We start from the raw sequence: 15687 nt of genomic DNA on the forward strand, positions 1-15687 counted from the left end.
AATCCCATATCCTCTTGTGACACTCAGTTTGTACAGGTTCCACCCTTTAGCTCCACAATGCAGTTGAAGGATTTAGTGCACTACATACCCAAACTCTCAGGGCAATGGTATATATATAGGATCTGTTTTCTAGGACAGGCCCACCATGCGTGTGTGGGGTGATCCATATTGGGCTGTGAACATGTCCATAATTTATCACACCTATTATTATGGATTGTATTAAGTAAGAAGACATCATGCACCTAGACTATAATGTTTTATAATGGCTTTCTCTGACGTTTATGCATGGAGATTGTGCCTTTTGTAGATGTGGTATATGCCCAGTATTTAAGGAATTGACATATTTACCCATAAAGTTGTTCCTCAATGCATTATTGAGGCTTGATTATTTTAACTGATACTAGAGCTTTCCCTGCTTTTATGTTGTTCCCCAATTTTTTGGAGTCAGCTTAACTCTATTTTTCCTTATATTGCATCCTTCAGAATATAACCGCAAAGTTGAAAATACTGGTCCAGTTTGCATGTAACAATAAACCAGCCTTCCTCGATATGGTACTCTCCAGACATTTTGGGCAAAAAAACCTCCCATCATCCCTAGCCAGGAAAACATCTGAAAGGCACTAGGTTCAGGAAGGCTGCATGAAATCATAGTTAAGTGAGATGCATACGAGCTAGGGATGCCAGGCTCTGGGCCTGAGACTGATCTTGTATCTTTAGGAGAAGAGAAAGTCAGCCAAGTGCAGGTGTTCTTGCAACACTGTAATGGGGAAAACCACAAGGTGGCATTCTTCCTTCCCCCTGCACAACTGTTAAAGATACAGAAGACCTCTTGGAGGCCGGGGCTGGCAAGTGTTGCAAGCACACCTGCACTTGGCTGACTTTCTCTTCTCCTAAAGATACAGGATCAGTCTCAGGCCCTGAGCCTGGCAACCCTAATACGAGCAGAGAGGAGTTGCCTGGGCTGCACATGCTCTCCTTCTTCTCTCCTTCACCCCCACGGTGAGGAGGAAGAGGAGGCCAGCAGTTTTTAATTTTGCTTTCCCTTGAAGTCAGCTTGCCATGACATCCAGAGCAGGGATCAGGGTTTATAACAAACTGTGGTTAGTTTAACAAGCCAGTTTCAGAAACCATGGTTTGAAGTGGCCTTGTTTTGAAACTAACCAATGTTTGTTATCAGCCACAATTCCTGCTCTGGACAATGTGGCAATGTGGCAGAGGGGAGGGTGCCGGGCAGCTGCTGGTCCTCCTGACCATAGGGTGTGGGTGGGGAGCTTATGGAGGCTCCTTCGTATCTGTGCAAATCTCATTGTGTTATGGCAAGCATGTCGTGTGAACCAGCCCACTGAAACCAATGCAGTGAGTTTATGCTTCATTTTAGACCTATCGTAAATTCTACTCCTGTATTTGCATCTTTTTAAATCTTATAATACTGTAACCAGTCCAAGTGGAAATATCTCCAGTTAGATCAGACCTACCATGATAAATAAAGAGAGCAGTGAAATGTTGGAGCAAAGATATCTTCTAAATGAGTTCCCAGACTTTCAAGACAGCTATATTTCCAAGCAACACATGACCCATAATCAGTGCTTTTTTTCTGATGGGACTCATCATCTCTTTTTTTTCCCTGCCCCTGTCAACTATTTTATTATGACATCCATGACACTTTTTATCATGGTATGAGTACTGACACCCGATTTTAAAAACACCCCCTCCGAAATAAAGCAGCGCCTATAATACTTCCCTGGATAATACCAAGAAACACCACCTCCTGTTGAAACTCTTTCACGTGATTTTGTTCAGTGCTCCCTGCCATAGTATTGTGAGGCACATTAAGACTTGCAGTATTGAATACTGGGAGTAAGCCCCATTGAACTCAGTGGGGTTTACTTCTGAGCAGACATTCACAGGATTGCTCTTGCAAACCACAGAACAATCTGCTTTAACACGTAATGCTTGCAGAATAATAATAAATAGATTTTGGGAAGTTGAGGTCAGCTTTAACATAAGGCTTTTCTGTAGAAGAAGCCTAATGAGAGAGTTGAAGCCCAGAGGTCGAGCATTTGCTTTGCGTGCAGGAAGTCCCGGGGTCACCCTCCAAGGAAGGCAGGGAAAGGCTTCTGTCTGGCCCTAGAGAGCTATTGTCAGTCAGCAGAGATCAGGGCTGGGGAACCAATGGGGGCTCCTAGGTATTGTTAGATTCCAGCTTGCATCAGCCCCGGACAGCAAAGCCAGTGCTCGGGGATGATGGGAATAGCAGTCCAACAGCACCTGGCAGCGCACAGGCTCTGCATCCCAGGTACAGACAGTATTTACTGAGCTAGATAAAATGAATGGTTTGGCGATGGTATAAAGCAGCATCTGATGTTCTATAGTGGTGGCCACTGCCTGTCCTCACAGTGGAGGGTACAGAGCAGATCCCTGAGCCTGAATTAACTTTTGCAGGAAGGACCTGAGGCAGGTAGTGGTGATGAGAGATGAAGTCCTAGGCCTATTCTCTTAATACAGTAGGAGTAGGAGTAGTTTATTGTTTTTAGCCAATGGCCATTACAATGTGAATGTCAATATAAAACATCTGGTAAAACATGCATATAAAACGTATATAAGACATTAGGAATCTATCCAATGATACGTAGATAAAACCCTGAGTTTTCAAAAACTAATTAAAATGATTATAGAAATGTTGATATTTATTTCATTTATTCATTTTAGGTCAGAGTGTGCTCAGGTGAATCTCCCTTTGTTGGTAGGACTCATGTGTTTCAGGAAGGCCATTCTTTTCTTCGCTGTGGCTAATGCAAACAGAGCTACCCTGTAGGTGACGAATTTGTCTTTGTCTTTGTCTGCCAGTAGCCATCTTACCTTAAGTTCATCTGACTGGCCTTCTAATAAAGACTGAAAGGGAAAGATGAACTTTGTCCTTGGTGAGTCATATAGAGCACAGTGTAATATATAGTGCTCCATGCCTTCTAGGTCTATTAGACAAAGTGAAAGCTGACAATTTGACGGATCCAGATGGCATCCATGTGAGAGTTCTCAAAGAACTCAAATGTGAAATTGCTGAACTTCCAACAAAAATATGCAAGTTGCTCCTCAGATCTGCCTCCATACCTGAAGACTGGAAAGTGGCCAATGTAATGCCCATTTTTATAAAGGGACTGAGTGGGGGGGAGTTGATCGCGGAAATTACAGGCCAGTTAGCTTAATGTCTGTCCCAGTGAAACTGGTGGAAAATAATATTAAAGAAAAATAAGCATAGAGAAGAACAAGCTTTGATGAAGCAGAGCCAGCATGACTTCTGCAAGGATAAGTCTTGTCTCACAAACCAAATAGGGTTATTTGAGAGTGTCAACAAGCATATAGATAGACATGATCCAGGTGACATAGTGTACATAGAGTTTCAAAAAGCTTTTGACAAGGTACCTCACCAAAGACTTCTGAGGAAGCTTAGCAGTCATGGAATAAGAGGAGAGGTCCTCTTGTGGATCAGGAATTGGTTAAGAAGCAGAAAGCAGAGAGTAGAAATAAACGGACAGTTCTCCCACTGGAGGGCTGTAGAAAGTGGAGTCCCTCAAGGATCGGTATTGGGACCTGTACTTTTAAATTTGTTCATAAATTAGGGGTGAGCAGTGAGGTGGCCACGTTTGCTGAGGATACTAAATTGTTCAGGGTTGTTAAAATAAAAAAGGTTGTGAAGAACTCCAAAAGGACCTCTCCAAACTGAGTGAATGGACAGTACAATGGCAAATGCAATTTAATGTGAGCAAGTGTATAGTGATGCATGTTGGGGCAAAAAAATACAAATTTCACATGTATGCTCCTGGGGTCTGAACTGGCGATGACTGACCAGGAACGAGACTGTGGGGTCGTAGAGGACAGCTTAATGAAGATGTCAACCCAGTGTGCAGCCGCTGTGAAAACGGCAAATTCCATGCTAGGGATTATTAGGAAAGGTACTGAAAATAAAATTGGTGATATCATAATGCTGTTAAACAAGTATATGGTATGGTACAACTGTTGTTGTTATGTGCCTTCAAGTCGACATACGACTATGGCGACCCTATGAGTCAGTGACCTCCAAGAGCATCTGTCATGAACCACCCTGTTCAGATCTTGCAAGTTCAGGTCTGGGGCTTCCTTTATGGTACAACTACATTTGGAATATTGTGTATGGTTTGTATGGTTCTGGTCGCCTCACCTCAAGAGGGATATTGTAGAGTTGGAAAAGGTACAGGAAAGGGCGACCAGAGTGATTGAGGGGATGGAGCGACTCCCCTATAAGGAAAGGTTGCAGCATTTGGGGCTGTTTAGGTTAGAGAAAAGGCGGGTCAGAGGAGACATGATAGAAGTGTATAAAATTATGCATGGCATTGAGAAAGTGGACAGAGGAAAGTTTTTAATCCCTCCCTCATAATGCCAGAACACATGGACATCCAATAAAGTTGAACGCTGGAAAATTCAGGACAGACAAAAGAAAGGACTTCTTCACATAGCGAATGGAACTCGTATGGAACTTGCTCCCAGAGGAGGCAGTGATGGCCACTAGCTTGGAGGGCTTTATAAAAGGGTTAGGCAAATTCATGGAGGAGAAGGCTATCAGAGGCTACTAGCCACAATGGCTGTGCCTTCTTAGTTGGTAGATTCTGAACAGCAGTTGGCAGAAACCACAGGAGAGAGCTCTTCTGCTCAGGTCTTGCTTGTGGTTTCTCACTGGCATTTATGGCAAGGAGATGAGCTTTACTACTAGCCAATGCCTGCAGATCGAGCTGTCATCAAAGGCACAAGAGCAGCAGCAGGTGGAACAGTTGACAGTCTCACTTTGCAATGGCCATTGGTTGCTTTCATAATCTGCTTGCAGCTCCCAGGCTTCCTGGTTAAGGCTCTCCACACCCTCTTCCCCCAGTTTAGTTCCTCTCTTCTGATTTCACTTCTCATTCGCACAAGCGCACCCTTGGTCTCACCCCCTTGTCTACTTGAACCTCCTCCGGCCTTTGACTTTTCCCACATCGCTTCCTGTGGCAGAAACAGCTCCTCCCCCATCCCACACTCTTTATCTATTACGCCCACGATTTATCATAGCTGGGGGAGCAAGTGAGATGTGCGATTGTGATACAAGTACTTTGCACCTTTAGTAACCGCGAAAGCACCCAAGGCAGCCTTTGTTACAGCTTTGGGTCCTCTGCCTTTTCCTCATGGCTGCCCTGACTCATGGTGATGTTGTGTCTGGGCTTGGCTGGCTCTCCCATGAGCAAAAGGACAGACTTCTCGCTGAGGCTGGGCTGAAATGCTGCCCTCTTTCCCCTCCCCTGGGGCAGACGTGTAGGGCCCCATGTGGCTGGGCGCCCACCCCAAGTTATGAGTATACATCGTGAACTGAGACAAAACCTTTGGAACGTGACTACAGGCAATGAAAGTGCCATTGTTGAATTCTCATATTTTAGTTTGTTCTGTTGTTTCCACTCTCCTACTTCCCCATTAAAGAGTAGTTGTTGCTGAATAATATAGCCATAAAGGTGAACAAACAGGGCCTTTGAAAGGGACCGTGCATAGGGCCCCATGGGCCATAAAACTGCCCCAGCCCCCCCATTTCCAAAAATATTCTCCCCCTAAAAAAACAGGCAATTTTTTGCACTTTGGGGGGGGCAGGGGCACCGTTGACTCCTATAGCAGTGGATGGAGTCTGGGACACCACAGAGGCCCTCTGTGAGTTGCGTGCCTATTGGTATTTCGAGACTTTATTATATTAGTTACATTTGTTGCTAAATTAAAATGATAGTATTTTTAATGTTAAGGCATATAGGCAGGCCGTATGTGCCCCTTGCAGGTCTTCTGTGCAGCCCACTGTGGATGCGCCAGCCACCTCTGCCACGGGATGCTCTCCTGGCGCTGAATTTTACTGCTGCTGCTGCTGGTGGAAGAGGAGGAAGAGGAGGAAGAGCAGCATTTCCTCCCAGCCCACCAGACAGTTGTTTGGTGGGCTGAAAGGAGTGTGATCCTTCCTTGCTGGGGTGGAGAGGGATCTGCTCTTTTCCACCCCAGCAAGGTGAGCTTTTAAAAACCAAGATGTGTGTCTCTGTGTGTGTGTGACAGAGAGAGAGAGAGAGAGAGAATGAGTTGTGTGTGTGTGCCCAAACTATGCTTACTGCTGATTCTGGCTTTGCCACTAGCCTGTGCTCCTCAGCACCCATCTGTCACTGCATTTGACTTTCAGGATCAAAAAAAGGTTGCTCACCTCAATTTTCAGACAATCTTTCCAAGATTTAGTTCATATTCAATTTCATAAGAATACTAAAGCTATTTTTAAAAAACAGAGCATCTGGTTTTCATCTGGTTATAGAATAACTTCATTTTATTGGCCATTTCATAATTGTTGCTGTCTTTGGTTTAAGGGCTTGGTGCGTCTTCATGGAAGCACCATCAAGGAAGTGGCTGCCACCTCCGATGAAGCTGGAAGGTTTATCTTTGAAATCATCCAAGGTGAGCCGCAATTAATGGCATCACAATTTTAGTCCTCCTTTCTTTGCTCAGTTCTTAAGGGCCTGTCCACACAGCCCAGTTAAACTACTTTACTGTCATTGCTTTCCCCTATAGTACCTTGGGAACTGCAGTTCTGTTAAGAATTTCTACCCAAACAGTGCCCTCACTGCAGAACAGTACTCCTGGTTCCTTGAATGAAATCATGCTTTTTAATTGGGTTTAAAACTGCTTTGACTTTCTAGAGTTACAGACTTAGTTATGGAAGGAGGGGGCATGTCATTAAAAAAAACCCATAGCACCCTCTCTTAAAATGGTGTTCGTGTTATGAGGAGCCCCTCACTTCAAACTAAACAAAGAGCGCTACTTCAACATATGTGTTGTAAATCAAACATATGTTCAGCTTTTACTGATTTTGTTTTGGTTTTTAATGTGGTTGAAGGTAGTTCTTGCTCTGGATGAGGTGCCAAACCTCAGTGATAGAGAAGAGTTTTGCATGCGGAAGGTCTCATGTGTGTTGGATGGGGTTGCGGCTTGGGAGTACTCCTTGATCCAGCTTTGTTGCTTGAGGCCCTGGTATCCTAAGCAGCATCAAGAGTTTTTTACCAGCTTAGGCTGGTATGCCAACTGAGACCATTCCTGGGCAGGAATAGTCTGGCAATGGTGATCCATGCCCTAGTAATGACCTGTTTAGACTTTAATAATGCATTGTACATGGGGCTGCCCTTGAAGATAGTTCAGAAAGTGCAATTATTTCAAAATACAGCAGCCAGAGTTTTGACTTGGGAAATTCACTGGAAAAATATCTAGTTATGAGAGATCTACACTGGTTACCAATTTACTTCCAAGCCCAATTCAGGGTGCTGGTTTTGAAATTTAATCATGGCTTGAGACCCAGCATGCTTCCAAATGTGGATGATTTGTAACACCCAATCATTACTTTTCTGCTTTGAAACTGCAGGTGGAATAGCAACTCCGCTTCTACAATCCAAATAACATTCAGTAGTCAATGGGGCAGTCCCCCTTTTCCCAACCCCAAATGTTTGGGGAGATTATTTTCATTTGGACTGTGGTGTGTGTGGCGTTAAATATTCATTTCCCACCTTGCTATACTTCTGATAATCATTGCCCCCACTGCAGTTGAGGGGATGGGGACTGGAATATGAAAGTGATGCTATTTGCAAAGGGTTAGGGTTATAGTTGTGTTACCATCCAGACCTGTCTCTAGTGGATGTACAGGGATGAGAGTTCTACACGTTCTTCCTCACCATATGTCTTACCAGAATCTTATATGTCAAACATTGTCCTCACCTAAGTGAGTCCTGTTATCTTGGCAGTGGATGACTGGCTAGGTAAACCGAGAAAAAGAAATTGTACCTAAGTTCTCCTTGGGACTGAGGGTACATCAGGAAATATAACAATAGAGTTCCATAGCAGAAAATCAAAATATACATACATACTTACATAATCATAATCATACATACATACATAATCATTTTATTTGTTTAGCTATATGCCATTACAAACATAGATCAATCAAAGCTGAGACACAAATTTGGCCCTTAATTTCCTGGCTGCCAGTGCAAATAAGAAAACATGCATTGAGATATAATTTTCTTTGTCCAATAGCAAAAAATACACAAACTTATTTGGTGTAACAATTTTTTTTCCACAACTAAAATCATACAGATATTTCTCACAACAATCTTTGTATAAAGGACACTAGGTAATAGAATGAATAATCTGCGGCTGTTTTACAAAACACACAAAACCGGTGTTCAAAGGGAAGTTTCTTATAGCGATCATCAAGGAAAGCGGAAGGTATGACATCAAGTCTTAACTCAGTAGAGGTGATTCTATAGTTAGCTTTCTGGTGATCTGTTTTAAAGCATGGGTATAGCCTAGAAAATCTTGAAGAATGGATAGTTAGCATATCAGTTAAAGGAGCTCTCCTATACACAAACAGCTTTAAGGATGTGAGGGTGATCTGGCTGCAACATATGTCACACCATTGATCACCAGGGTTGACTCGGCTGATCTAGTTGGCTAGGCAGGTGTCCCCTTCCTCCCTCACCACTCCATGTGTGTCCCTCCTGAAGCTCTGCACTCGGTGGAAGAGGACAACCATCCCAGATAGGAGTGTACCATTCTTCGGTCAAGGGTATACGATAGCTGCACTCCTCTGCTAGTACCTCCAAACAAGCTCAAGGTCCATCTCCAGCCATTTGTAGTAATCTTCACTTCAGCAGATTTGCATCTGCAATCTTCTCTTCTGTAATGTTTGTTCAGCAGACTTCCTTCTGTAGTCTTCGTTCATCAGTGTTGCTCCAGCAGTCTTCGGCACAGTCACTAAGACTGGCCACAAACAGCTCAGTTTCATCTCTTTTATAGGCAATGCTCAAGGCTATACACAAGGTGGAAACTTCCCCGAGGCTTGGCAAGGCTGCAGACTGTGCATTCTCAAAGACTCAGTGTTTTTGCACAGTTATCTTCCCTCTTGGCTGTCTTCCTAGATGTTCTAGCACCCATTCTTAACAGCTGTGTAACAGGGGTGGGAGAGCCCACTCTTTAGAAAGGGGAGGAAAGAGTGCAGAGTGAAGGAAACTTAACCCTTACAGCAGCTAGGTAACTTACATAGAATCATAGAGTTGGAAGGGGCCTACGAGGCAAGTACTCATAATCCTTGACAAGTTCAGTGTCCTCATTGTCAACTTTAAAGTTACATAAATCTTCTGTTGTCATTACTTTAGTCTTCTTGACATTCAGCTGTAGTCCTGCTTTTGTGCTTTCCTCTTTAACTTTCATCAGCATTCATTTCAAATCATTACTAGTTTGTGCTAATAGTATGGTATTGTCTGCATATCTTAAATTACTGATATTTCTCTCTCCAATTGTCTTTTTGCATTCTTCCCTGATAATGTCTCTGACTTCACTCCATAGTTCTTTAAGTTCTCTGTCAAGTAAGTTTAAAGCCTCAAATCTGTTCCTTATTTGATGTATTATTCCAGTATGCTATTTAAATTGTATTTTGGCATTATGATTACTTTGTTGTTCTTAAGCTTTACTCTGATTGTTGATATTACCGGTTCATTATCTGTATTGCAGTCTGCTCCTGGTCTTGTTTTTGCAGAAAGCATGGAACTTCTCCATCTTCTGCTACCAATTATATAATCAATTTGATTCCTATATTGACCATTTGGTGATGTCCACGTGTACAGTCATCATTTTGGTTGCTCAAAAAATGTGTTTGCGAGAAACAAATTGGCTTCACAGAGTTCAGTACATCTCTCTCCTGCTTCATTTCTATCTCCTAAGCCCCATTTCCCCACAATCCCAAGTTCTTCTCTGCTCTCTACTTTTGTGTTCCAGTCCCCCATGATTATCAGCACATCCTGTTTCGGTGTGTGATCAATTTCTACCATTGGAGCATAGACTTGGATGTTGATTATGTTAATGTTTCCCATTAAATCTCATTGATATCACTCACTCAGACCTTGCGTTGTAGCTCCTAATTGGTTTTCTACATCACTTCTCACTATTAAAGCAACCCCATTTCTTCTTGATTTCTCATTTCCTGCATAAAATATTTTGTAGTTGCCTGATTGAAAATGTCCCATTCCTGTCCATTTTAATTCACTCGTGTCAAGTATTGTAATGTTGATACATTCCATTTCTTGCTTGACAATTTCTAACTTTCCCTGGTTCATGCTTCTCACATTCCATGTTCCTATTGTGTGTGTCGTACAACTCCGGACTCTCCTTTCGCATCTGTGCGCATCAGCCTCTGGGCTTCCTTTTGGCTTTGACCCAGCTGCATCATTAGTCACAGCGCTACTTGTCCTTTGTTCTTCCCCAGTAGCTCGGTGAGTGCCTTCTGACCTGGGGGTCTCATCTTCCAGCACTATCTCATGTTGCATTTTGGATACCCTGTTCATAGGATTTTCGTGGTAAGAGGTATTCAGAGATGGTTTGCCATTGCCTTCCTCTGAGTTTGGATGCATCTTAGTCTGGTGTCTCAGCTTTGACCATTCAGCCTTGGGTGCCCCTGCTAGGAGTCTAGGCTGTTGGTTCAAACTCCTGATGGCATTGCTCTCAACTTCTTCGACACTCTCAAACCCCCTCATCATGTTAAAGTGTGCATCCTAAAGGAGGCTACTCAGAGTTGTGTTGTTGTTATGTGCCTTCAAGTCGATTACAACTTATGGCAACCCTATGAATCAGTGACCTCCAAGAGCATCTGTCATGAACCACCCTGTTCAGATCTTGTAAGTTCAGGTCTGTGGCTTTCTTTATGGAATCAATCCATCTCTTGTTTGGCTTTCCGCTTTTTCTACTCCCTGCTGTTTTTCCCAGCATTATTGTCTTTTCTAGTGAATCATGTCTTCTCATGATGTGTCCAAAGTATGATAACCTCCGTTTCATCATTTTAGCTTCTAGTGACAGTTCTGGTTTGATTTGTTCTAACACCCAATTATTTGTCTTTTTCACAGTCCATGGTATGCGCAAAGCTCTCCTCCAACACCACATTTCAAATGAGTTGATTTTTCTCTTATCCGCTTTTTTCACTGTCCAACTTTCACATCCATACATAGAGATCGGGAATACCATGGTCTGAATGATTCTGACTTTAGTGTTCAGTGATACATCTTTGCATTTGAGGACCTCTTCCAGTTCTCTCATAGCTGCCCTCTCCAGTCCTAGCCTTCTTCTGGTTTCTTGACTATTGTCTCCATTTTGGTTAATGACTGTGTCGAAGTATTGATAATCCTTGACAAGTTCAGTGTCCTCATTGTCAACTAGACCCATTAAAATTAATGAACTTAAGTTAGTCATGTCTATCAGCTTCATTGGGTCTAATTTCAGTGACAGGGCACCTGCTTTGCATGCTGAAGGTCCCAGTTCAATCCCTGCCATCTCCAGTAGGGTTGGGAAAAACTCCTGCCTGAAACCTTGGAGAGCCATTGTTCGTCATTGTAGACAGCACTGAGCTAGATGGATCAATGGTTGAAGTCAGTATAAGGGTTTTGTTCATGATGTCATCCAGTTGCTCTGTAAAAAGTGAGAGAACAATGTGAGGAAAATGCCCAGTGCAGAAGCAGTCTTGGGTACCTCAAGGATCCTCTTCTTTATTGCCTCCTTCCCTACAGACCGTCTTGGGTGTTGAGATCAGAAGAGGGGGCCCTTTTGGTATTCCGTCACCCTTGGGGTGTGCAGCCTGGGAGAGGGCCTTCTCTGTGGCAGCCCCTAAGCTGTGGAACTCCCTCCCCACTGAGGTGTGCCTGACAGCTTCCTTGCACAACTTTTGGCAAATGCTGAAGACTCTTCTCTTTACCTTGGCCTTTGACACCTGAGGTGCATATTTTGGGGCCAACCCTATTTTCTTTTAGTTGTTTAGGTTGCTTTTAACTGTTTTAATTATGTGTTTTAAAATGGTTGTAACCTGCCCTGGTACCTCTGGGTGAAGGGCAGGTTAATTTTCATCATCATCATCATCTGTCCAAGCACCAGGATCTTCACCTGAGGGCCTTCTCAGAATGCTGCTGCAGCCACCAGCATCATAGAATCATAGAGCTGGAAGGGATAAAGCCATCGAGTCCAACCTCCTTCTCAATGTAAGAATCCAAATTAAAGCATACCCAACAGGTGGCTATCCATGTGCATCTGGAATGCCTAACCAGTGCTGAATAGAGGGGAACAAATACTTCATGTGATTTGGAAACTATACTTCTCTTAATGCAGCCTAAAATAGCATTTGCCTTTTTTGCAGCCACATCACACTGTTGGCTCATGTTCAACTTGTAATCAACAACAATCCCAAGCTCCTTCTCGCATGTAGTACTGCTGAGCCAAGTATCCCCTATCTTATAATTGTGCACTTGGTTTCTTTTGCCTAGGTATAGAACTTTGCACTTATCCCTGTTCAATTTCATTCTGTTGTTTTCATCCCAATGTTCCAGCCTATGAAGATCACTTTGAATTTTGTTTCTGTCTTCCAAGGTATTAGCTATCCCTCCCAATTTTGTGTCATCTGCAAATTTGATAAGCATTCCCTGCACCTCCTCATCCAAATCATTAGTAAAAAATTTGAAGAGCACTGGGCCCAGGAGCAAGCCATGCAGTACCCCGCTCATTACTTCCCCCCACTTAGAGAAGGAACTATTGAGAAGCACTCTTTGAGTATGATTCTGTACACCTAGCCCACATTTAGCTAGCTTGTGAATCAGAATATCATGGGGCACTTTGTTCAAAGTTTTGCTGAAGTCAAGATATATTATGTCAACAACATTCCCACAGTCTACGAGGGAAGTTACCCAATCAAAAAATGATATAAGATTAGCGTGGAAGGATTTGTTCTTGATAAATCCATGTTGGCTTGTAGTAATCACTGCATTGTTTTCAAGGTGCTTACAGACTGACTGCTTTATAATTTGCTCCATAATTTCCCCAGGGATCAATGTCAGGCTGACTGGTCTGTAGTTCCCAGGTTCCTCTTTTTTGCCCTTTTTGAAGATTGGGGCAACAATAGACCTCCTCCAATCGTCCAGCACGTCACCCATCCTCCATGATTTCGCAAAGATAATAGAGAGTGGTTCTGAGAGTTCTTCAGCCAGTTCCTTCAATACTCTAAGATGCAGCTCATCGGGCTCTGCAGATCTGAACTCGTTCAAAGTGATTAGGTATTCCTTAACCATTTACCTATCTATGTCAAGCTGTAATCCTGCCCCTTCAACTTCATGGTTCTCAGGAGGGTCACAGACCCACTTTTGGGAGAAGACTGAGCCAAAGTAGGAATTGAGCACTTCTGCCTTTTCTTTGTCATCTGATATCGTTTTGCCATCCTCATTGAGTAGCTGAACCACCATTTATTTTCTCTGTCTTTTACTACAGATGTACCTGAAGAAAGCTTTTTTGTTGCTTTTCGCATCTCTCGCTAACCTCAGCTAATTCTCAGCTTTAGCCTTTCTGACACCATCCCTGCAATTCCGTGCTATGTGTCTGTACTCTTCCTTTGTGGCTTGGTCTTCCTTCCACTTCCTGTATGTGTCCTTTTTTGGTCATCTCCAAACTTTTTGTGAAACCTCATTGGCTTCTTCTGCTGTCTTCCACCTTTTTCCTTGTTGGAATTGTTACTTGCCATGGAACCTTACTGACCATTGTTCTGAGTTTATTAAAATCAGCTTTCCTGATGTCCAGGGTACATGTATGGCTATTTTTAACTTTTGCTTCCTTTAAAATCAAGAACTTCAGTATAGCATGGTCATTTTCCCCCAGACTTCCCCTAACTGCCACTTCATCCACCAAGTCATCTATATTGGTTAGAATCAAGTCAAGTATAGCCAATCCTCTAGTTCCTTCCTCCACTTTCTGTAGGAGAAAGTTACCTCCAACACAAGTCAGCAATTTTTTGGAGGGGCCGTGTTTGGCAGAATTCATCTCCCAGCAGATATCGGGGTAATTGAAGTCCCCCGTCACTACTACATCATGCCTTCTCAAAACATTGGCAATTTGCTTTGCAAAAGTTTCATCCTCGTCTTCTCCTTGATTGAGTGGTCAGTAGTAGACTCTCACCACCATGTTCCTTTTATTCCTTGTCCCATTAATTTTAATCCACATACTCTTGGTGGAGCTACCAAGCTCATCCTCCTGTATTTCTGTCAGAGCTTGGAAAAGTTACTTTTTTGAACTACAACTCCCATCAGGCCAATCCAGTGGCCATGCTGGCTGGGGCTGATGGGAGTTGTAGTTTTAAAAAAGTAACTTTTCCAAGCTCTGATTTCTGTGCAGGGATATATATTTTTAACATAGCACCTCCCTTTCTATTCCTTCTGTTCTTTTTGAACAGGCTACATCCTTCATTCGCTGTGTTCCAGTCATGGGAGTCATCCCACCAGGTGTCAGTTATACCCATCAAGTTGTATCACCACTGGAGATCAAGTGGGTGGCAATGAAGGAATTCTCATCTGTGATACCCGCATTGTGGAATTCGCTCCCAAGAAGGCTCCTGTCTAGTTCTGTGGGAGCATGTGGCACAGGCAGTGTCCAGTCAAAGAGAGTATACAGGACCTTGGGGCAGCTCCAAAGGCCCCTGCTAAGGCATCTAGGCACCTGCGATGTTATCTATGCAGTGAGCTGGACCCAATGGAAGCCTTTATGTAGGCTGACCAGTCGTCAGCTATGGTAGGCTCCACCTCAGAAGAGCAGTTTGTCTGGTTAAAGAGTCCTCACTTTATTTTGTAGTCTTTCACTTCTGCAACGCTGGGGAGACAGACGTTATTGCAGGGCACTTGGCCTCTGAGTCAGGGGATGGTGGCAGGGCTGTGCCCTCCAGCCCTGAATGAGACACTGGTGGTTCTCCCCCTGAAGCCTTGTCTTCATCAGAGTCATTCACTGTGCACTGGTTTGTGGATCTCGACAGCTTTCCTGGCCCTCACTTTATTATCCTTTAGGTGCAGGTTAAGACATTTTTATCCTTTCCAGGCATTTGAACTAGTTTGCCGGTTACTGGGAGAGTGCTATAAACATTGTACTTGCTACTTTAATTGTATTGATTATAGTTGCTTGTTTTGTTATCTCTGATTTACTGTATATTTTGTTGCTACTTTTGCATTAAATAACATTGTAAACCACCCTGGGATAAATATTTTGAAGAGCCGTCTATAAATATATAAATGGCCAGACACATCCAGTTAAAAGGATGTCAGGGGATAAGAAAGACCTCACGGACTCTGGAGAGTTGCTGCCGCCGTCACTGCCAGTCAGGAAAGATCAGGCTGGACTAAATGGACCAGTGATCTGACCAGGCAGCGTCCGATATCTCCTCATCACGACTAGTGATGTTACAGGAATTGCTCACTGCATACCTCTGCTTCACATTTGCTACAACAGAAAAAAAAAATATTTATTGCGCACCAGGAGAGATGGATGCTTCCCTCTGGAAATGTACGCTCTGTTCAAGCCTGTAATAGGCTATCTCATAGAGAAGAAGTGAGGATGGATGGTAAGGCGCTGAAAATAAAAAATGATTTATTCTTGATAAATAGGGAGTAAGTGTAGTTATGGTGCTTCCCTCATTTTTTCCAAAAAAGTTGTTTCTAAATGGGGAAATGGCACTCAAGTGTGCCCCACTGTAAGTTGTTGCAGATAAAAGCCTGTTGGGAAAACACCTTACTTAGCAGAGACAGAAATCCATATGTGGCATTTTCTCCATCTCCCAGT

At 43.3% G+C, this 15687-nt stretch overlaps 1 protein-coding gene across 4 annotated transcripts in view; it reads left to right on the plus strand.

Annotated features, from left to right (window-relative positions):
* Positions 1 to 15687, plus strand: part of ARHGAP25 (Rho GTPase activating protein 25) — a 56219-nt gene that overhangs the window by 14589 nt on the left and 25943 nt on the right. For 3 of the 4 annotated variants that reach the window (XM_061592456.1, XM_061592454.1, XM_061592455.1), the window contains exon 3: positions 6387 to 6474. In XM_061592456.1, the coding sequence (XP_061448440.1) occupies positions 6387 to 6474 (88 nt within the window). Of the gene's footprint in view, positions 1 to 6386; positions 6475 to 12960; positions 13149 to 15687 lie in introns of those variants that run through there. The other variant, XM_061592457.1, reaches the window with a different exon arrangement.

Source organism: Rhineura floridana, chromosome 12 (assembly GCF_030035675.1).
Source record: "Rhineura floridana isolate rRhiFlo1 chromosome 12, rRhiFlo1.hap2, whole genome shotgun sequence".
NCBI classification, from domain to species: domain Eukaryota; kingdom Metazoa; phylum Chordata; class Lepidosauria; order Squamata; family Rhineuridae; genus Rhineura; species Rhineura floridana.